At 53.8% G+C, this 22,561-nt stretch overlaps 1 protein-coding gene across 9 annotated transcripts in view; it reads right to left on the reverse strand.

Annotated features, from left to right (window-relative positions):
- Window positions 1-22,561, reverse strand: part of RIMBP2 (RIMS binding protein 2) — a 319,920-nt gene that overhangs the window by 57,196 nt on the left and 240,163 nt on the right. For 8 of the 9 annotated variants that reach the window (XM_025402095.1, XM_025402100.1, XM_025402097.1 and 5 more), the window contains 2 exons: window positions 17,344-17,394; window positions 1,759-1,963 (listed from right to left, as the gene is read on the reverse strand). In XM_025402095.1, coding sequence (XP_025257880.1) covers window positions 1,759-1,963; window positions 17,344-17,394 — 256 coding nt within the window. The remainder of the gene's footprint in view (window positions 1-1,758; window positions 1,964-17,343; window positions 17,395-22,561) is intronic. The other variant, XM_025402103.1, reaches the window with a different exon arrangement.

Here is a 22,561-nt window from a genome sequence, read left to right on the forward strand (position 1 = left end):
TTCCTTTTTCCATGCTGGCCAATCCCCGTTCCCACCTCCCTGACCCAGGAGCTTTGCAGTGGGTCCCACATTCACGTGCTGTGAGCCTCGGGCTCACCGGGCAGGCCTGCGACTGCTGTTTTCAGAAGGGCCAGCTTGCAAGGTGGGTCCCTGGCCGGTGTCTGGAACTCAGCTTCTGAAATGTCCTCTACGCTGGAAGGAAACATCCCCTGAGTGATAAAGGCAGGCAGGGCTTGTGCACACCACACAGCTCACACTGAACACCTGCTTTCCTTCTGGGAGTCTAGAGCTTCAGTGGCCATGGTGCCCGCACAAGCAGCCCCCAGGAAAAGCTCTGGGCCCGAGTCTCAGTGGGTTTCCCAGAGCAGAAGCCGTGCGTTTCTTGTGGCATGGAGCGGCGCTGTGTGTGCCTTTGCGGGAGGGAGGGAGAGAGAGAGCGTGGAGACACGTGCATTCTGTTTTCCCCTGGGAAGAACTGAAACTGTCTTGTTTTCCTCCACCCTTCAGGTTTCACAGCTCAAATGTGGTTTCTTGGCAGCCGCCTTCCAGGACCATCTAGAAGAGCCAAATCACCGTCCACCTTGTCACCTGGTCTGTATGCAGCGTCTGGTTCAGGGGCTCCCTATGTATCATCTGCCCGCCAGCAGGAGCTCCGCCAGGGGCCCTGTCTGTCTTTCAATGTCACAACCTGGGCAGGGCATGCAGCCTGTGTGTCGTGAGTGCCTGGAGATGAGCGGCAGAGCGCTCAGATCCTGGTCCCTGCCCACTGGCCTTCCACAGCCATGGCCGCTTACCCCAGCCCGTATGCTCTCTGATGCATGGACCAAAAGCGAAGAGTGTGGGAAGGTGCGGGATGAGGGGAGAGGCAGGAGAACGTTTTTTAACAAGACCCAAGTGGCATCTCCTTATTTTAATGATAAAAAGCACCCAAGGTACTTATATATTCTGATAAAAACTAGGGGAAATGTGCAAATTATCTTTTTTACGGAATTCCAAAGTGAGGTTCAGATGCTCATCTCTCCTAATTTTTTTTAAACCAACTTCTTAAACAGGTGGGCAGACCTGGCCATGAAACCTGTCTAACGTCTGCATCCCACTTAACCTTCAGCCGGGACATGGCACCTCCACCGAGCTCTGATTAAAGGACACCTGTGATTGTTCTGCCTGCGACCAAGACTAACCTCCCCAGCACGTACACAGGGGGCTTCTCCCCACCCGGCCTCTAAGCAGGACTGTGCTGGGTGAGGGCTCATGTTCACCACTGCCTTTGCTGGAACAGAGGTGCCAAGCACGTCCCAACATCACCAACAGGTTACTGAGATGAGAAGGAAGGGAAACAACTAATGCAGAGAAACGAGCTTCGCAGAGCGTTGGAGTATCCCGCCAAGAAGCCCGCGTGGAGTTATCACCAGTGTAGTCTCTGCAGCCAGACTCCTGGGTTCACATCCCAGACTGAGCCTTCATCAGCAGCTGTGTGACCCACGCTAGTGCCTTGGTTTTTCTCGCCTGTAAGATGGGCCCATTTTACAGGTGAGAAAATGTGTGGGTCACACATTTGTGGATGCCCGTGAGGTGCTGGGTGCACCGTGTGCCCCGTGGCTGCGAGCAGCCCTGTTCTCATCCTTCCTACTGTGGTGGTGGGTCCCTGAACCTTCTGCCAGGTGTCACCAAACCGACTTCACCTGCACGCACCCTCGCAGGCCCGGCCAACGGCCATTCTGTCCCCACCACAGCAAGGCGGATGGTCCAGGTGCTTACCTTTGCCGAGGGAGGTGGCTAGGCCATTCACAAACTGTGGGAAAGGCTTGCCGGGGGCCGTGGAGACATCCAGGGGGGCCACCGTGCTGCCACCCAGCAGGTCAATCTTCCCAGCGTGCTGCCGGAACTTCTCCAGGTCCCGGGACAGCAGGTTGAACTGCTCACTTTGAGTCCGGCATTTCTCCTCCAGCTCTCGAACCTTGGACTGCACGGCAGAGGCAGGACAGGGGGTCAGCGGTGGCGCATTTGGTGGTGGAAATGTGTCTGAGCCTGTTCACATGTGTTGTATGTGTGCACATATGCATGTGTGTGCACGTGTGTGTACACACACACGTGTTGTGTCTGTGAAAATGCATGCGTGGTAAGAGTGTGTGCACGTGTCTGTGTGTGCCGTGTGCAGCAGGGGCTGCCTCCCACCTCCACAGGAGAGCAGTGCCTGATAAACCCAGCTTCTCGTGCCACCTGGCTACTGGCCAATGTGAGAAACCACAGGTGCCAAGAAATTCTGCAAACACTCAGCTCCCAGCCAACCGTAGATTGTTCTGGGCTGTGCGTGCAGCCCGGGCACTTTGCAGTTGGCAGGCTTTGCTAGAGCTGTTTGGAACTTGGAGTATGAGGCTGTGATGCGGCCCAGACTCAGGGGAGTAGCTCAGGTGCTGTCCCACGGATGCAAGGATGCAATTCTCATCCAGGGTGCCTGCCCCTTTGGACTGCAGAACACTTAAGAACGCCACTTTGAGCAATAAGGAATCTATCTGCTACAGTCAGTTAGCAACATTGCTGCATTTGCAGACAACACGAAGACACCTCGGGAGCCCTGGGGAAGGCAAGCGTCTCCCCTGGGGACACATACCAGGAAAGGGGTAGCCCAGCAAAGCTCCTTCCTCGGGGCAGGACAGACCTGGGCTGTGTCCAATCTCGGGACATCTCTGACCCTTGTGGGCTTCCTCCCAGGTCAGGGGTACATGGGCAAAGCCCCGCTCCCTGCTCCCCTGGGACTCGAGCTGTGTGTGAGACACGGTCTCCTGAGATGGGTTTCTGGCCCCCATCACAGAAGGTGCAGGATGGAGGGGTCTACAGAGGACCCACCCTTCCTTTCTCCACCGCGCTGACCGCCCCCCGGCACTACGGTGGCTCCTGGGCTGTTTGTTTCCTGTCAGTGTCCACGACGACACTCTCAGCCCTGAGTCTCTGCCTTCTGGCTCGTGGATACACCTTCGACACTCTGCATGGACTCAGCATCGTGCTCAGAGAGCGTTTGCTGAATCAGTGAAAATGGCGAACCCTGAGCTCTGGGTACGATGCTCCTTGTGGGGACGGCTTGTCGGGTCTGCATACAAGGCCGCTTTCTTGCCACTCCTTACTTTAGGACGGATGGGAAAATCCGTTATGGGATTATTAATGGGGGCTGACGACAGACACTGGTGTTTCCCCAGTGAAATGTCAGCCGCATGAGGGCAGGCCTCTGTCGGCCTGTTTCCTGCTGCGTCCCGGACCTGAGCAAAGGGCTCAGCGACAGTCCCCACCTCCCCCTCCTCCGCCCCTCCTCTTCATCCATCCTCTCCGCCACTGTCCCTCCACAAGCAGCAGGCTTCTCAGCTCCTTAGTCCAGAATGAAGCACTATTTATGGCTGAGATCATGGATTTCTAAAATAAACCTAACAAATCCAAAGCCTATAACTAATTTCTTTGATTCATTAAAAGAAATCAGCACTATTCTTCTTTAAGAAGCTGAATGGGCTTGGCCAAGCCGGCTGTGTCTACCGAGGAAGGCGTAGAGCTAAAAACCCAGGGGCTCCCGGGCATGACATGGAAAGCATCAAAGGGAATCCAAGCCCGGGGACAGCTCCTACCCCAAATGCGGGGTCTGCAGGTGGGATGATGACTCAGCTTCCGGGGGCTTGCGGGCACTCTAGTTCTGCTGGATCAGCCCTTAAGACAGAGTGACAGGCCCTGCAGGGCAGCCAGGGTCTTGGCCAGGGAACAGCTGTCACTGCCTGCTGCAGGCAAGGCCTCACCCCAGAGGGCCCTGAGCTCAACTGTGTGAGCCAACAAGCCCCCAGGCACCCACGGGGCACTTGCGGAGCCTTCCTGGGGCATTGAGGAACAGGAGACGTTTAATAGTCACGCATTCATTCTAACGTGCGACAGAGAACGTGTAACTGGCACATCCATTCCCTGACATCGTATCTATGAAAATGACCTAACTAAAACAGGCCGGGCATGGTGGCTTATGCCTGTAATCCCAGACTTTGGGAGGCCGAGGCAGGCGAATCACCTGAGCTCAAGAGTTTGAGACCAGCCTGGCCAACATGGTGAAACTCAGTCTCTACTAAAAATACAAAATTAGCCGGGCAGGGTGACACATGCCTGTAGTCCCAGCTACTTGGGAGGCTGAGGCAGGAAAATTGCTTGAACCCAGGAGGCAGAGGTTGTAGTGAGCCGAGATCGAGCCACTGCACTCCAGTTCGGGCAACAAGAGTGAGACTCTGTCTCAAAACAAAAAAAAAAAAAAAAAAAGTGAATAGATTTTTCCTATTACAATCTTGAAATGATAAAATTATAGCAATAAAGAACAGATCAGCAGTTGTCAGGGTTTCGGGTTGGGGAGGGTGTGACTAGGGAGGGTGTCGTGAGGGAGTTTCTCTGGGTGACAGCAGCGTCTGTACACCTGACGGTGGTGGTGGTAACAAGAATCTGTATATACCACCAAATGCCATACAGCTGTATACGGGGGGAAAAAAAAGAGGATATAAACACTGGAGAAAGCAAATAAATTCACCAGCACACCACAGTGCTGCTCCCACGCCAGCTTCCCGGCTTTGAGAGCACACTCTGGCTGCAGAGACGCCACCACTGGGAGGCCGGAAGAGGGGCCGCGGGAGCTCTCCCTGCTGTCTTTGTAAATTCCCGTGAACCTAAAATTACTTCAAAAGAAAGTTTTCAGAAGTGAAGGGATTTTAAACAACAGAAACTAAGAATATAGGCAGCATGCAGAGACGGTGAAAATAATGAAAGGTACCACGTGAACAGCCAACCTTTGGGGACATTACACCCCATCGAGGGGGCTAAGGGCGGCTGAGGTCGCAGGGGCCTAAAGCGAGTTCTGCACCTGATACACACCTACGCGGTGGCCGGCGGGCTGCGGGCTGCCTGCTTTGGTTGCAGGAGGGCGGGTCGGGTGCAACACAGAGGGAAGAGGGCAGGCTGTCTGCTCTCACATGGTTCCATAGGACTCCCAGAAATGACGGGGGCTGGGGGGCCAAGGATGAGGGTGAGCCAAGCAGCAGCTGCAGGCTCTCTGTGGTTTGGTCCCCAGAGCCTGGCAGGGCCACTCCCATGCCTGTGTCCTGTGTGGGCCACAGTGGCACTTCCTAAGGTCAGCCCCTCGGCCTGGCCCATCAGTCCATCCTCAACCCCTAGTTCAGGACTTGGCACAGCATGGGCATTTAACAGATACTCAATGGATCACAATAAGCTGTGGGTAAATGGATCCATGCACAGGAAGTGCGGAGTACCCTCAAGTTAGAGATGAACCAGGTCACCTCTGTCCAAGGGAGACAGAAAACAGGTGGAGGAGCAGCCACCGGGTAGCTCATCAAGGAACCCCAAGACCTCTGCACAGTGGCCGGTGGGGTTCAAGGAGGGCTGCCACCAGCCTACCGAGGGGCCTGCGTCTTCTGTGCACAGAACGGGGCCTGGAGTGCAGACTCACAGGATACCTACAGCTGAGGGTTCCCCGTGGGAGAGGGAACCTGGCCCTGATGAACACCCAGGCCTGCGATGGCACAGTGTGTGACCACGGGTGAGGAGAGGCCACACCACCCAGGTCCGCACGAGTGCCTGAACCCCAGAGCCACAGCCTCAGAGACCCCTGCAGGGCCGGACATGCCTTCCCTCTGCGGCCGAGGCTTGGGGTGACTGGACAATGAGCTGAAGGAGGAGGGGTGGGAAAGGGCTCAAGCCTGAGCAGTGGATGAAAGGCCAGGCAGGAAGCCCCAGGGCCAGAGTGCCTGTGAGCAGCCAGGGCAGCGCCCGGCAGAGGTTAGTCCCGTCCTCTGTGAAACAGCCATGATGACAGAGCCTGTTTCTAGGATGAGCGTGAGGGCAGAGTGCGTCAACACGGGCTTAGTGCTTCAAAAAGGGCAGCAGATGGAATGCTGGGCACATGGAACTGCCGTTGGCAGCGGCGGCAGCGCTCGCAGGAGCAGCTGTAATCACGGTGGCAGTGTTGGTATTGATTAGCCGTACCAGTATCAGTGGTACTGGTATTTTTATTTCCTGCAGTAGTAGCAGCCTTGCTTTGGTATGAAAGAGCATTAGCAGCAGTGGTAGCAACAGTAGTGTTTTTTGTAGGAATCGCATGGGTGTGAGCAGTGGTGTAGTAGCAGTGATGTTGGTATTAGCATTCATAGCAGCACGTATTAGCAGCAGCAGCAGCAGCATTGGTATTATTCGTACTAGTCACAGCAGTATCATTATTACGACCTGTAAGTGTACTGGTGTTATCCTTCACAGTAACAGTTTGGCGTTAGTATTAGTAGCAGCAGCAGATGCAGTATTAGCAGCAGCAACAGCAGGGATACTGGTATTCTCAGCAGAGTAGCAGCCAGCCACTGTCCTTTCTTCCCCTACAGGTTCCCCAGGGCATGGCACCAGGGACATCCACCGCGTTCTGAGGGGTGTTGGGAGCAGGAGGCCCACGGGCAGCAGTGACGGGGGAGACCCAGCTTGCCTGAGCCCCCTCCCACAGTCCCCTCGCCCACCTGGGTTCACTGCACAGGAGATTCCATGCCCTCCTGTGACACAAAGTCACTCCGTTCTTGAAGCCTAAGAAACGCCCCCAGGCTCCCAGCTGCCGCCTCCTCCCGAACGGTGCTTCTCCTCCAAGGGGTCAGCAGATAGGGCCAGTGGTTCCCCATTCACAAGGGACCCACCCCAGGACCCAGACACCTCCCGCCAGGCTCCACCTATGACACTGGGGGGTCACATTTCAAAGGGGCCGGTGCCTCGGCCGGGTGCAGCCCACCAAAGGCAAAGCTAAAGCTTCCGGTTTCCCAGGATCAGCAGGGCGCTATCCCCTCCACATCTCCTGTTGAAATGTGACCCCCAGTGTTGGATGCGGGGCCCGGCAGGAGGTGTCTGGGTTCTGGGGGTGGATCCCTCATGAACAGCTTGGCGCTGTCCTTGCCATAAGGAGCAGGCTAAGTTCACACAAGGTCTGGGTGTTGAAAAGAGCCTGGCACCTCCCATACCCTCCTGCTCTCAGCACACGACACGCCTGCTCCCCGTTCGCCTTCTGCCATGATTGTAAGCTTCCCAAGGCCTCCTCAGAAGCCAGCACGCCGTCTGTACAGCCTGCAGGACCATCAGCCAGTGACTCCTTCATAAACTACCTTCACAAATGGCCCAGCCTCAGGCATTCCTTTAGAGCCAGAACGGCCAGACACGCCCAGGGAATTTTCAGTTTACCGGAAAAGCTCACATTTTCAACACTGGTGAGCATTTAAAGGCTCAGCAGCAGCCTGGGCTGACAGGCATGTCTAGAGACGGCTGTGGCTGCTGGCCGTGGTGCTGCTCTGCACAGCAGCATGGTGGCACTCCCGCATCAGCAGGTTGGGTGTGTGGGGGGCCAGGTTGGGATCAAATGTCCTCCTGGCCCTGTAGATGCCCCCAGTTGTACCCACATAAGCCTCTGACCCACAGGACGATCCCTTAGTTGCTCCCGGGTCTGGGGGACTCTGGAACCTAGAATTTGCAACCCTCTGGGTGCCTACATCCACCTGGGCATTGAGCACGTACTTACAGACAAGCTGCGCAACGCGTTGCCATAATTGAGAATCCCCCCCAGGGTTGGCCAGTGCAGACACCAGGAAGGCTGCGCTGCCACAAGCCTGGAGACTGCTGCTCCAAGGACGCCTGCCTGACTGCGTCTCCACTGAGGCCCCAGGCACGCTACTCGGCATGACCAATATCAGGAAAAATAAACAGTAGAGTTATTGGCTTTTTCCTAAGCATAAGGGATGGGAGGAACGGGCATTCGTTGGTTAAAGTGAAGCTATGTCACCCGGCTCACACATCTTAGCACTGCCCCACCTTTGAACGAGCAGGGTGTAGACTAGTGAGGCCCTGCTCCTGCTGTCTCGGGGACGGTGCTCAGAGCTGGGTCTCTAGCCGGTCCTGTGTGCAGACACTGATTTGAGGAGTCTGGTTGCCCCCGCCCCTGTCCAGCTGACATGCTTTCCCCGAATGAGCGCCGTGGGGCCAACGTACAAGCACCCTCCTAGCAGTGCAGAGCGCTGGCACCACAGGCCAAGCATGGAATGTACCCTCTCGTGCCTGCTTGTCCATAAGCACGTGCTCAGTAAATGCTTGTCTGATGGGAGAATCTGCTGTGAGACTCGCTTTCCTTGTAACCTACACTGAAGGTGTGGAACAGGGGCACAGCCTCCCCCACCTCGAATTCCTACCAAGGAGAACCTAAGAGTCGTGCCCGTCCACACCCAGCTTGTTTGCAACCTTTCCTTTCAGCTCCTCGCCTGAGCACAACTCCCTGGCTTCTTGGCAGCAGCCGAAGGCTCTCATGACTGCCAGGGGGGTCCCTGCTGGGGCTAAGAGCTTCCAATTATTGCCTGTGGGGAGGAATTGCCAGCAGGAGCCACTTCCAAAGCATGCTGAGAGAAAAGAGCAACCCGTGGTCCTACCCCAGGCAGGCACATTTACACCTCAATATTTATTTCCGGATACAGAGTGCTGTCCTATCTGGGTTTGGGACTGGGTCTGGGTGTCACCCTGGCTGCAGGGATGCAGGGACACACCCAGCCACATGGTGCTGGCTCCTCCCCATCCCGAGGCCACCTGCAGGCGCTAGAGCCTGCAGGGCACTGCTCAGAAGCAACTGAGTCCAGACCAGGCAGGAACAGATGGCACAGTCATCAGGCAAATCAACTATAATTGGAACAAACAGCAGAGGCTTGCAAATGTGGATGTGGCTATTTCTAAAGACAAGGGGGAAGCATCCAAAGACGCCCCCGCAGCTCTCCCGGCTCCTGGCTCAGTGCCCTCCTCTGGCTTCCCGGCCTCTGTGAAGAGGGGTGATAAGCAGGCACTGTGCTGGCGGCTGGCATCCAAACGGGGTGGTTCTGAGAGCAAGGGGCCCGATGCATAATCATTCCAGAATCACAGGCAGAACCCAGGGACGGTCCAGGCTCACTGGGTCGTTTGACTTTAGTGTCAGAGGCATTCAAACCACAGCGACTCCATCTTGAATAGGGGCTGGGAAAGATGAGGCTGAGACCTACTGGGCTGCATTCCCAGATGGTGAAGGTGTTCTGAGTCACAGGATGAGATAGGAGGTCAGCACAAGATACAGGTCACAAAGACCCTGCTGATAAAACAGGATGCAGTAAAGGAGCCACCAAGACCCACCAAAACCAAGATGGCAATGAGAGTGACCTCTGGTCATCCTCACAGCACATTATGCGCTCATTACAATGCGTTGGCTGCTAAAAGACACTCCCCCCAGCGCCATGACAGCTTACAGACGCCATGGCAACATCAGGAAGTTACCCTACATGGTCTGAAAAGAGTGGAGCCCTCAGTTCTGGGAACTGCCCACCCCTTCCCCGCTACAAAAACTCCTGAACCATCTACGCCTTGTTCAGCACATAATCAAGAAATAACCACGAATAGCCCACACTGCTGCTCTGCCTACGAGTGGCCATCCGTTCGTTGCTTTACTTCTCTCACATACTGGCTTTCCCTTTCCTCTATGGACTCACCCAAATTCTTTCCTGTGCAAGCTCCAAGAGCCCTCTCCTGGGGTCTGGATGGAGGCTGCTTTCCAGTAACATCAGGAACAATGTGGAAACGAATTGTCCCCTGTGCTGTCTTTATGTGATTTCATTGCTCACTGGCTGAATACCCACTATGTGCCAGGCCCTCTGTGATTTCATTGTTCACTGGCTGAATACCTACTATGTGCCAGGCCCTCTGTGAGTTCATTTTTCACTGGCTGAATACCCACTATGTGCCAGGCCCTATGTGATTTCATTGTTCACTGGCTGAATACCCACTATGTGCCAGGCCCTATGTGAGTTCATTGTTCACTGGCTGAATACCCACTATGTGCCAGGCCCTCTGTGAGTTCATTCATCATCTGCTGAATACCTACTATGTGCCAGGCCCTATGTGAGTTCATTGATCATCTGCTGAATACCTACTATGTGCCAGGCCCTATGTGAGTTCATTGATCATCGGCTGAATACCCACTATGTGCCAGGCCCTGTGTGATTTCATTGCTCACTGGCTGAATACCTACTATGTGCCAGGCCCTATGTGATTTCATTGTTCACTGGCTGAATACCCACTATGTGCCAGGCCCTATGTGATTTCATTGTTCACTGGCTGAATACCCACTACGTGCCAGGCCCTCTGTGAGTTCATTGATCATCTGCTGAATACCTACTATGTGCCAGGCCCTATGTGATTTCATTGTTCACTGGCTGAATACCTACTATGTGCCAGGCCCTATGTGATTTCATTGTTCACTGGCTGAATACCCACTATGTGCCAGGCCCTATGTGATTTCATTGATCATCTGCTGAATACCCACTATGTGCCAGGCCCTATGTGATTTCATTGTTCACTAGCTGAATACCTACTACGTGCCAGCCCCTATGTGAGTTCATTGACCATCGGCTGAATACCTACTACGTGCCAGGCCCTATGTGATTTCATTGATCGGCTGAATACCTACTATGTGCCAGGCCCTATGTGATTTCATTGTTCACTGGCTGAATACCTATTATGTGCCAGGCCCTAGTGAGTTCACTGATCATCGGCTGGATACCTACTACGTGCCAGGCCCTATGTGATTTCATTGATCAGTTGAATACCTACTATGTGCCAGGCCCTATGTGATTTCATTGTTCACTAGCTGAATACCTACTACATGCCAGGCCCTATGTGATTTCATTGATCATTGGCTGAATACCTACTATGTGCCAGGCCCTATGTGATTTCATTGTTCACTGGCTGAATACCTACTATGTGCCAGGCCCTGCCTGGGGCAGTCATGCATTGCTGGTGACTCAGAGAGACCTACCGGGTAAGTCGGTGTTAGGCCGTTGCACCAGGGCAGAAGACGAGGCCAAGAGGGACTCGTAGTCACACCCCCAGCGGGCAGCAGGACCTACCCAGGTCTCTCCGGCTGCCGTCTCTGAGTCTCTCTGCCCAGGGCCCACCTGAGCCCAAGCCTGCACCCTCACTCACCCACACATCCCCCCCAACACACTCACTGGCCCAGGGGTCACCCAGCCTCTGAACAAGAGCCAGGCAGGGCTGGTTCCCTGCAGGCCAAGCAGGCCGAGCAGGCCAGCACCTGGGACCACAGCCCTTTACCTTCAGGGGCCCACAGACATGGTTCCACTTTAGTTTCCTTTAAAATCGGAAAAGAAGTGAAAAAGGGTGGTAAATACATAATGCATCCAACCTGGGTAATACTCATCTTTATTCCACCCTAGATGCAAAATACAACTGTGAGGATTATTTTATGGAGGAAGGGATGACCCCTAAAGGCAAAGGCCCACAGCCCACAATCGTCCACTGCGGGCCTGAGGCCAGACCCCTGTGGGGAGGTGGACCCCAGCCTGTTCGGGAAGCAAGCACGCTGGCCACCCTGGAAGTCTCCCAGGGAGGAAAGAGGGCTGCTCAGGAAAAATAGCCGGGCTCCTCTGAGGCCAAGACGAACCAGGGCTGACGTCATCTGCGGTTCGATGCCTCACTCCAGGAGGAGATACCCAAGGCACTGTGGAGAGGAGAGGGACTCCCACGAGGGTGCCCTGAAGAATCACCACAGAGCTGCCGACACGCACAAGTCAGGCCTCTGAGCCCAAGCCAAGCCATCGCATCCCCTGGGACTTGCACATGTATATATACACACGCCCAGATGGCCTGAAGTAACTGAAGAATCACAAAAGAAGTGAAAATGCCCTGCCCCGCCTTAACCGATGACATTCCACCACAAACGAAGTGAAAATGGCCGGTCCTTGCCTTAAGTGATGACATTATCTTGTGAAATTCCTCTTCCTGGGTCATCCTGGCTCAAAAAGCTCCCCCACTGAGCACCTTGTGACCCCCACTCCTGCCCGCCATAGAACAAACCCCCTTTGACTGTAATTTTCCTTTACCTACCCAAATCCTATAAAATAGCCCCACCCTTATCTCCCTTCGCTGACTCTTTTTTCGGACTCGGCCCACCTGCACCCAGGTGACTAAAAGCTTTATTGCTCACACAAAGCCTGTTTGGTGGTCTCTTCACACAGACACGCATGACAGCACACGCCAAACACACAGCACTGGCGCCGGCTCCTCACAATGTTCCCCTGACCAGGAAGCCCAGATCCCCATCTCTCAGCCCAGCCACATGGTGACAAGCACGCCAGCCCCTAGACTTTCCTCAAAGCACCTGAGAGGCTGTTACCAGGCTGACTTCCTGCCTTCAGGGCCTGGCCCTGGCACTTGGGAGCTGTGTGTCCTCGGGTAAGTGGCTCATTGTCTCTGTGCCCATTGCCTAATCAGCAAAATGAGGTGACAGAGAACCTAGGGCAGCGGTTTCAGGGGTTAAATATGACTGTACCTCTCAACGGACTGGGGTAAAGCGACTTCCTGCATTCCTACCCCTTGCTACTGCTGAACACCCAGGGAAAAAAATCAGCGGGTGAAGGCAGCATGGCTGGTGCTCCCTCAGTCTGGAGCTGCCAGCACTGACTTACGATTCAGCCTACAGGCAGGACCAGGGCCGCCGTCCCCTCTGCCCCCACCCAGCATCCACAGGGAGGTCAGAGTCGAGCTGATGGGAGGCTGTGCTGTACAGAAGCCCATCGAAGGCCTGGATTCCGGAGCCAGACTCCTGGGGCTTGAATGGGATTCTGCTCATGACTGTCTGAGACCCTCGGGCAGGTCATTCATTAACCTGCCTGTGCCTTGGTTTCCCCCAGACATGAAGAAGATCAAGCAAAATGGGCATTATCTTGTAGATGTCTCAATGTGTCTCCGACGCACTCTCAGGACAGGGCCCAGCACAGGGCACCTGTTCGAGGTGGTGGTGCTGCTCTCAGTGTTTTCTTTTGCTTCTCTGTTTTGATTCGACTCTAAGTGCCAAAGAAATTACGTAACTCCTAGTAGCTGGCATCTCCCTGCTCTCAGGTTCTTAGGTTTACAAAAAGAGCTGTCTTGACAGGCAAGTTCCTGAAAACCTCTGTTCTACGTTTAAATCCTGATGCACATCTTTGCTAAACCCCAAAACCAGCCCAGGGTACTCCTTGGGCCTCAGGACTTCACGCAGCGCGACCAAGAAAAAAGACACTTTCCCGCTGCCACCAAAACCTCCTGGCCATTCATTCTTTAGAGAACAAGGCCTAGAAGTGTCCCTGGCACTGGAGTTGTGTCTATGGGTACCATGAAAGGAAAATAAATCTCAGGACCCCACAATCATGAAGCCAAAGGGAAGCATCAAGCTGGGAACTGTGTCAGCAAACCTGCCTTTCATTTTATTTCTAAATAAGATAGCTGCAAAGATTAAAAAGCTACAAAGCTCCCTCACAATTTGCGTACAAAGAGATCCCTTGTGGGCCTCCAGATCTTTCCCCTAAAACAGTTCTGTTGAATTTCACCCAGGCAATGTAAATTGATCATTTATCTCCGCAGGGGTGGGACAAAAGAACTCAGCTCCTAACCCTCTGCTCACCCGAGACAAATGTATATCTGGCTGTTTCTTCTGCCCTATTATTTATGCAAAAATGCAGACTCACTGAGCCAGACTAAGGCGTAAATGATTATTCCTCTGCCTCCTTCTCACATGGAAATTGTGTATTCAGTGAAGGCCTCATCAGAGACTCAAAAGAAGGCAACCCGTTGTCTCTTCTCTACCTATTGAAACCACCATTGCAAAGTTATAACTGAGACAGTGAAAGAGATCTGACCTAACTCCCTCCTGCTTCTAACCTCCAAGCTGTCCTTGTTCACTCCTGGGTGTAGGCTGAATGAACTCTGTGAGGAGCTTAGTGTCTAGTTTAGCTTTGAAACAAAGAAGATAACAGCCCTTTCCCAAAACAAGCCTCCTTCCCTGCCTGGAAATAAGATTGCCTTCGCAGGACTAACAAATCGGCCACAAGACTATCAACTATTGTTTAAGAGTCATGCAGCTAGAGGCCGCAAGATTCTGACCCTCCCCAGATTGCTCCTGGAGACAACCTCACTATTGTAAAACCCAAGATCAGGTCTTGAGATATTTTGCAGCCCCACCCTCTATGGATCTGGTCTGATCATCTGGTCTTGTGGCCCCCACCCAGGAAATGACTCAGTGCAAGAGGACAGCTTCGACTCCCTGTGATTTCACCTCCAACCCAAGCAATCAGCACGCTCAACTCCCTGCCCCCTCGCCACCAAATTATCCTTAAAACCTCCAGTCTCCAGATTTTCAGGAAGACTGATTGAGTAGTCATAAAACTCTGGTTTCCCACATGGCCAGCTCTGTATGAATTACTCTTTCTCTATCGCAATACCCGTGTTGATAAATTGGCTGTATCTAGGCAACGGGCAAGGTGAACCCACTAGGCAGTTACGCTATGACCCAGAAGCCTCCACTTCAAATGGTCTCACCTTTGCCGACCAAACCAATGGACACCTTACCCATACTGATGGCTCATGTCTCTCTAAAATGTATAAAAGCAAAGCTGAGCCCAGACGACCTTGGCCACATGTCATCGAGACCTCCTGAGGCTGGGTCACAGGTGCGTCCTGAACCGATTGGAACTCATCTCAGACGCCTTTGGGTCACCGTGTGCTCAGGGGTTTTATGTAACGTGTTCTGGAGTGTATCTTATCTAGGCGCTCTCTGTTGTATCTGGCTGAGCGTGGAAGCAGGTTGCTCTGCCCAGTGGAATGTTCTGTCTACAGAAAGTCACCAACATGCCCCATTCTCCAAGGACACAAACACCTAGACGTGAAACCCCCACTGCACACCACAGGTGGTTCTTTGATGGGTGAGTGGGCGGGACTTGACAGCCATGGTTTCTCGGTCAACAGCTGCAGTGTTGGGATCAGGTCCCCAAGGTGGACCCTGCAAAGGCCAAGGCTTCTCAGGGAACGCACTGCTGAAATTGCTCTCTGCCTCCCAGTAGCCGGCCTCACAGACTCCCTCAACAATGCTTCTCAGACCTCAGCGGCATGAGAAACATCTGGAAGGGTGATTACAGTCAACCTTGGGGCCCCTCCCTGAGGAGTTCAGATTCAGCAGGTGCGAGGCCGGGCCTGAGAAGCTGCTTTGCTCACGAGCTCCTGGGTGCTGCTGCTGCTGCCCCAGGGAACCCACTTAGAGAACCACTTGTCCAGCAGTGGGAAAGGCCATTCCTTCCACGAACTCACCATCCAACTCAGAGGCGTGGAAAACTTTCAAAGGCCTGTCCGGCGGGGCGACAACCTAGCCTCTCCTCCACCCCAAGGGGAATAGCAAGGGGGTGGTCTGTGACAGAGAGGAGCACAGGCAGCCTCCCTGGCCCGTGGGAAGGAGCTTGCTGGCCGCACAACGCAGAGGCAGAACGGAAGGGTGTGATGCTCAGGTGTGCAGCGTGAATTCTGATGACCAGTAACTGAATTAACAGAATTCAGGGTTATCCGCTAGGCTCTCTCAACAACTCTGGCCCAAGGGTAGAGTCAACCCACAATTTCTCTCCCCTGTGGTCATCTGAACCCCAGGACCGCTGTGCCAGCCTGAGAGTCACAGCCTTGGCGGGACGGGAAGAGCCATGTGTCTGGGCCTGCGCGGCACCTCAGCGAGCAACGCGTTGCATTTGACGCCCGGATGAGGGGGAGGCCCTGCTCGTGGAGCTCCTTGAAGCAGCTCCTCGGCTCCCCCAGGCTGAGGAACCCCAACCACCCCCCACCTGCGTCAGAAGCTGCAGTTCAGGAAGCAGAGGCAGGTCAGAGCAGGCCCAGGACTCATGGCCGCGTCCACTCACGGGAAAAGCATCGCCAAGCACGCCGGGCGGGGAAGATGCTATTCTCTAGAATACCTGCATGCTGTCCAAGGTGTTCTGCGCGAAGAGCAAAGCAAGACAGTTACAGAAAGACGCCGTAAATAAAAGACGACACAATTCCCAGCACATCTGAATTGCCTTCTCTGTTTTTCGAACCAAAGCACGCTGCGTTGCGACCGTCACCATGTTTGAAAGCATGCACCACCAGCAGCACGGGGTGACAGGTGACGGCGGGATCATGGAGGACCGGTCCCTCAGAGGCGGATTGAAGCCACACAGGGTCACGTCAATGGGCTCCGGGGCAACTGGGGAGAGGGAACTACCTTTTCTGCTAGGAGATGATGCAGATTAAAGTGCAGTGGATAACTCAGGCCAGGGAAAGTGAATTATTTTCCAGGGAGATAAATGGCCATTTGGAGGTCTGTTTCTGTTCTCCCAGGTTATATATTTTCCTATTTGCTATTCATCCCGCTCCTCCCTCCAGATAGTTATTAACTAATGGAGGCTTTCAGAAAATCCATTTTAACATATAGGATGATAATGATGAAACCTTTTCCTGTGGGAGGAATAGACTTTAAAAGGCAACGTAAGAGATGCACATAAGCCTGTTTTCAGTGGTTGCTGCTCCCCCGGGGACAAGGGACAAGGTCATTCCGAAGAGGGCAGCCTCATCCAATACTGGGAAACCGTGGCCTCTCTTAAGGGAACATTACCCGGAGGAGGCCACCCCTGGGCAGATCCACTCCTACATAAATCTCTCCTTGTGGGGTGGTAAATTACACCATCCATGACTTCAGCAGGTGGGGGCCCCAGCTCACCACAGCCCATCCACTGTGCATGACGGATACAGACAGCAGAGGCCTCAGGGGACCCCACAGCCCTCCCCGTCTGCCTGGCTACTCAGTCCCAAGGAGGCTGGCACTGGACCAGGAGCCAGGGACAGGGGTGGGCACTCCCAACATGCCACTCATGCAGGTGGGACACAGTGGTCGTTTCCTTCCCAAGGCCAGTGGGAAACATCTCTGGGAGGCAGGAGAAGGTCACTCACGCAGCGTTTGCGAGGACCACACCCGGGGAAGTGCCTCGGATGGCGCTGAGGACTCTGATTCCCCAGGCCCTCCTTACTCTGATCCTACAAATGCCTCCCCAGCATGAGTGGCATACCTAAAAAAGGTACCCCAAGGCAGTTCATCAGGGGCCAGGGCAGCCTCCAGAGGGTCCACCCACCTTTCCCCCTGGGGAAATCAATTCGCAAGCAAGCGAGTGAGCCATGCCCCCTTGCTTTCCGCCCAAGAAGAGCCAGCAGAGGGCAGCAGACCACGTCTGAGACACACAATTCTGGGTCTGCATGTGTGGTCAAGGGAAAGCTGCTTAACCTCTCTGTGCCTCAGTTTCCCTGTAAGAACGGACATCGACCTGGCACCTGTCGTACTGGTTGCTTGTGAGGCTCACTTCATAAACATCACCTATTATTTCTAGCAGGTATCAATGCAACTCTCCCCAGTGTCCCCCACCCCCGGGCAGAAAGCAGGGGCACGCTCCTTACCTCTAGCAGCCGCACTGCGCCTTCATGCTCCTTCTTAGCCTCAACCTGAGCCTTTTTTGAGGAAAAGAGAGAAAAGAGTAAATGTCCAAATGAGAAAGAAGATAATCGGATCAATGTCTGAATCACTGGGGGTGAGGGGTCATTCATTTTTATTCCTCTAATAGAGGAATTAAAATTATTCCTATTCGTTATTTATTTTAACTTTAATTGAGTTTCAGAAATACATGTGCAGGTTTGTTATACAGATAAATCGCACGTCCGAGGGGTCTGGTGCACAGATTATTTCTTCCCCCAGGTGGTGAACTGAGTAGCAGAAGTATCCCTCCAGTGCCTCTGACAGCACCTTCGTCTGCCCAGACGTCCGATGAACTGCTTTGGAAACAAAACCTAATCCTGCAGTCTTGACGCCCAATCAGCTCTAGGTTCCCTGAGACCTCCCCAGGCCCTGGAGGAGGGGCTGGGGCTGGGTCCTGAGCACGCAACAGGTCTTGGCACCTGCAGCCTGTGGCAGGGCTGCCCTCTTCAAAGCACTCGTGGCAAAGCCATCCGGATCCCACAGAATAAGTAACTTCACACATTTCACTACAGAAATGTCTTGGGATGGCTGCTGCCCGGGCAAAGGGCAGATTCAAACACAGCTGAAATGGAACACTGTTATTTCTTGTCCTCACAGGCCCGGAAGTCCCAGCAGCCTCATGACGGTAAGGATCTGTCGTGTTTGCCTGCCTGGCTTCAATGCCCTCCTCTCCTGGGATGAGCCTTTGGACTGGCTGGGGTCTGGCCCTCCCCTGTGCTAAGCACGGTTCTGGGCCCTCAGCGACTGGTGACCTGGGTGGCATGGGGCCTACGGAGGGCAACGGGCCTCTGCCTGAGAATGCTGCAGGAGCGGGAGGCTCCTTTCTACTGGACTTTGGCTTGGGAGGAGGTGAGGCTGAAGCTGCTGTAGCCACTTTGCCACCAGGAGAGTCAGGGCTGGACTGGCCGGGGACCTCCACAGGGAAACCAAGGCTAAAGCTGATCCAGAGGAGGGCAGAGAGCAGCCCAGTCCTGGTGATATCAGGGAGGCCTTGGATTCTGCTGAGTCTGAGGCCAGTAGACTTGAGCCCTGGGTCCAGCCATATCCGAAGTACAAATACAATTTCCTGTCTGGGTTTTCCGTCACTCGAAACCAAGAGTGCTGATGCTGATGAACATCATCCTCAACTGTGAAAGCAAGGGACACTTCCTGAAGTGTGGGACGCTGGAGGTCGGATTCCCGACGCTGTGACGAGACCGAGGAGAAAAGACAAACCGGGCTCCCGCCTGCAGCACAGTCCACACTGCGCACCTCACACCGGCGCCAGCGTCTCCCAAACGTTCCCCATGGAGCAGGAAAACGGGGATTTTTAAGACGCATGATTTTCTGACACCAGAGTGCAGCTACCTCTTAAAACATGGAGCACGAATAAAGAATCCATATGCTACGCTGCGACTTACTTTGGAATTATCGGTTTCTAGAGAAATATTTCCTCTATGCCTGGAGAATAATTAGTGATGGACGATTCAACATCATAAATAAGCAAGTGAACATTATCTTCACAGCTTCTACTTCTCACTCGCAAAATCCCGTGGGCTGAAAAGAGGGAAGAGCTGGCTTCCCCAGCCAAGGGGAAGTCTGCCATTCCCCAGGCTAAAAATGAAAAGTCGTCTGAGGTTTCCATAGAGTTCATTCATGTGCGTTCCATTCTCACATCTTTCCAATGAGAGTTTCAAGAGCTGGGCAAGGGACTGGAACGCAGCACGTTAATTACACCATTCTCGAATTCAGCTCAACCGCTGAAGGCCGAAAACTGTTCCTTTCAAAGCAAAAACCAGCAAGAGCAACAATAAATAACAAAACAGAAAAAGAGACAAACAAGCAGGGAACATACAGGGATTATATAAATGATGCCACCATTGACTCAGTTGAATCAAAGATAGTTTTAAACTGGCAGGATTTAAAAAAAAAAAAAAAATCCAGCAGGCTGTTAAAACTCAGCCAAGCTGGCAGTACAACTTCGTTTCCAGCTTCAGATGAAAACCAGTGCATTTTTGCAGGCTACTTGCAAGCTGGGCCATTTGGGCAATCAGAATAGACTGTTAAAATTGGCAGCACTGAGTTCTTACAAAATCCAAGCGACAGCTTAAGCTAGGCTCGTTCAGGGGCCAACACAGGGAACGTGCGACCTTTACGGAGAGTGGTTCCTGCAGAGCAGGGAGACTGGAGCTCCTGACGCTGGAGGAAGAGGCCTGAGGACCAGGCCTGTTACCCAGAGGATCTGCTATCCGGGAGGGTGGGCAGGCCCTGTAGCAGCAGCAGCAGCAGCGTCCGGGGAGACGGCGCTCGCAGAAGGGAGGGCAGATTCCCCGTGGCCAAAGTGCTGGGCATCTAACTGGGTTGGATGCGGCACAGAGCAATAAGCCGTCCAGGCCCCTGGCGACTGTGGCGGGACAACGGGCGTTGGCTTAGATGGAGCAGAGTGAGGGGCCTCCGTGGGTGTTATATTAGCTCTGTAGAAAAGTCAGTGAAACTCACGGAACTATGCCGAGGGCTACAAGGACCCTCAAATCACGAGTTCTGCAGAGCTGAGGGCTGAGGGACATTTTCTAATACTCCAGGAGCACACAGGCTTGGGGCAGACACCGCCTGAAATTAACACAGAGGGTCAGCTATGACCCACCCCAGCCATCCACACACAACTGAGGCCAGCACAGCAAATTCAGTCAAAGCATTAACTATGCATCGTGTGGCAAGCTCAGCTTCTCTCAGTATCACATGTTTCAGTAATGGCCTTAAGACTGAAAGCGATCATCCTACCGGTAAGAGGAACTGCAGACCGAAGTAAAATCGGTCAAGTCTGCAGATGAATTATAAATAGGGAAAAGCCCTTTAGCTCACACCACTGGATCATCGTAATTGCCACTTGTCACAGGACAAGACGTTCTTGTGTAGGATGTAACCTACACAAGAAACTGAAAGTCTGAAGCAACGGAACGCAGCTGGACTCCAGGCTGACCGTGACCGTTCACCTGGAGAGGAAGCTTCAGGGTTTCGGGATCGGGTCTCAAGTGGACCACGGGCACGTTAGCCTCAGCCTCCGTATCTGTAACATGGAGAAAACGATGGTGCCTCCATCCCGCAGGTTACATGAGGGCTGACTGTTCATTGATTCACTCCGCGGGCTAAAACTGAGTGTTGATGCCAATTTATCGTCGGTCATCTTATCCATGGGATTTTGACTCTACTGCCCCGACTGACGGAACCTCGCCACATCTCCAATTCCTTCTGTGCTGTTGAGCACCTCCGTCCATGCAGGATTTGCTGGGAGCTCCTAGGTGTCAGGCGATGTCCTATGCGTCCGATGCACCTTTCACGGAGCTGAAGTGCCAGCAGGTGGAGGTGGGCAGTCGGCAAACCACCACATGAGCAAGCAGGCAAGTTTTGGCATCAGTAAATGGGGCGACGTGCCCTCTGTCTGGGCATGGAGTGGCGTCTGGTCTGAGGGAGACTCAGTGAGAGAAATGAACCAGTTTTGCAACAACTCAGGGACCAGGCATTGTCGATGAGGGTCCCCAAGAGGGAACTGGCTTTGGCACGGTCCAGGGAGAGGAGGGAGCAGCTGCAGCGTGGGGAGCAGCTGCAGTGTGGGGAGCAGCCGCAGCGTGGGGAGCAGCAGAGGTGGTTCGGCTCAAAGGAGGCCACGCCTGCACTCCGGGCACGCTGCAGCAGCAGATTTGTGCTCAGAGTCGTGTCTACCATCGTCGTGGCCACTCACAGCCTGTTCTCACACCGCCCCACTCCTTGCTGTGTTGCTGGGACTTTGCTGACACGAGACGCTCCGTAAGCGTCTGCTGAGTGAATGAAGTGAATGGACGCAGGGATTTGTGAATGAGCTCTTGCTCCCAGTCTCCAGGAAGCACACGTCTCCCGGGAGAGCCTGTGGTTGCCAGCAGACAGCATGGGTCCTGGCTTGGCTGTCTTTTGCCTTTTTAAACTGTGTCTCTGCTCAGCTCCCAGAGATGAGGGCTGCAGCGTGAGCTCAGGATCTCTGGCTTCTGGGAGGAGAGCCCTGAGCAGTTTCATCACTCATTCGTCATTCACCCATGCGCTTATTTCTCCGATTTAACAAATGCTCTCCCTTTCACATGACCTCACGTGCTTCTCCCGACTGCCATGCGGGGCAGGAGGACAGGTGGAGCTGCCTGGGAGAAAGGTGCCCCTGGACAATGTGCTGGGATGTGGGCCCAATATCAGACGCCTGAATGTCCAGCACCTTCTCAGGGGTGGTCAGGTCTGGAGGTGAGGCTGATCCCACAAAGGAATCTCCAAGTACCGCAAAATATGGCAAAATGCACCACTATTTCAGGAAAAATAAACTCCTGCCTCACATTGCACATCAAGAAAAACAACATTATAGGATCGAGGAAGCTGAGGATGAAAGCACAAAGAGGCAGGGAGGAGACCCCCAGACGGTGGGGAGGGGCATTTCCGGGACCCGGACTGAAGGAAGAGGCTCCAGGCAGGTGTCTCCAAGGGGAAAATGGAATCAGAAGTTCCCCAGAGGACTGAGACTTTCCTGAGAGGAATTTTACAGCTCCAGCAGGGAACGGGGGAGCCAAGGAATGATGGGTACACAGATAAGGAAGACAACAAGTAAATAAAAAAGGCAATCAGCTCCAGGGAAAGGGAGAGCTGTACAGAAACGGGAAATGCTGCGGTTACAGAGCTCAAGGAGTTCAGCAGAAGTGTAGGTGCTGGTGAGGACAGAGGGGAATTCCACATGGGATGTGGCGTCCGAGGCCACCCAAGCAGTGGTGTCAAGCAGAGAGTGAGTAAGGGAATTGGGGCGCAGTGGCGTCATCTGGCTTCCAGGTCTAAATCCGGGAGTTACCACGCAGAGGTGGTGCTGAAACCCACGCATCTACTCGAGGGCACGAGACAGTGAGTGTAGACTGAAAGGGATGCGGCTTGAGGACTGAGTCTTGGGGTCACCTGTGATGTGTAGGGGGGTTGGTGTGCAGAAGGAAACCAGGAGAGGGTGATGTCCTTGGAGGCCATAAACTCAAACTGGGCCCCTGGGTCAAAGAAAACAAGGACAGAGGACTACCCACTGGACTGTAAGCCCACACATGGGTGACATTAACAAAAGCCACTTGCTGAGGGTGGGGTCCCGTGACAGCAGGTTCAAGAAAGAGCTGG

Source organism: Theropithecus gelada, chromosome 11, assembly GCF_003255815.1.
Source record: "Theropithecus gelada isolate Dixy chromosome 11, Tgel_1.0, whole genome shotgun sequence".
In the NCBI taxonomy this organism is placed as follows: domain Eukaryota; kingdom Metazoa; phylum Chordata; class Mammalia; order Primates; family Cercopithecidae; genus Theropithecus; species Theropithecus gelada.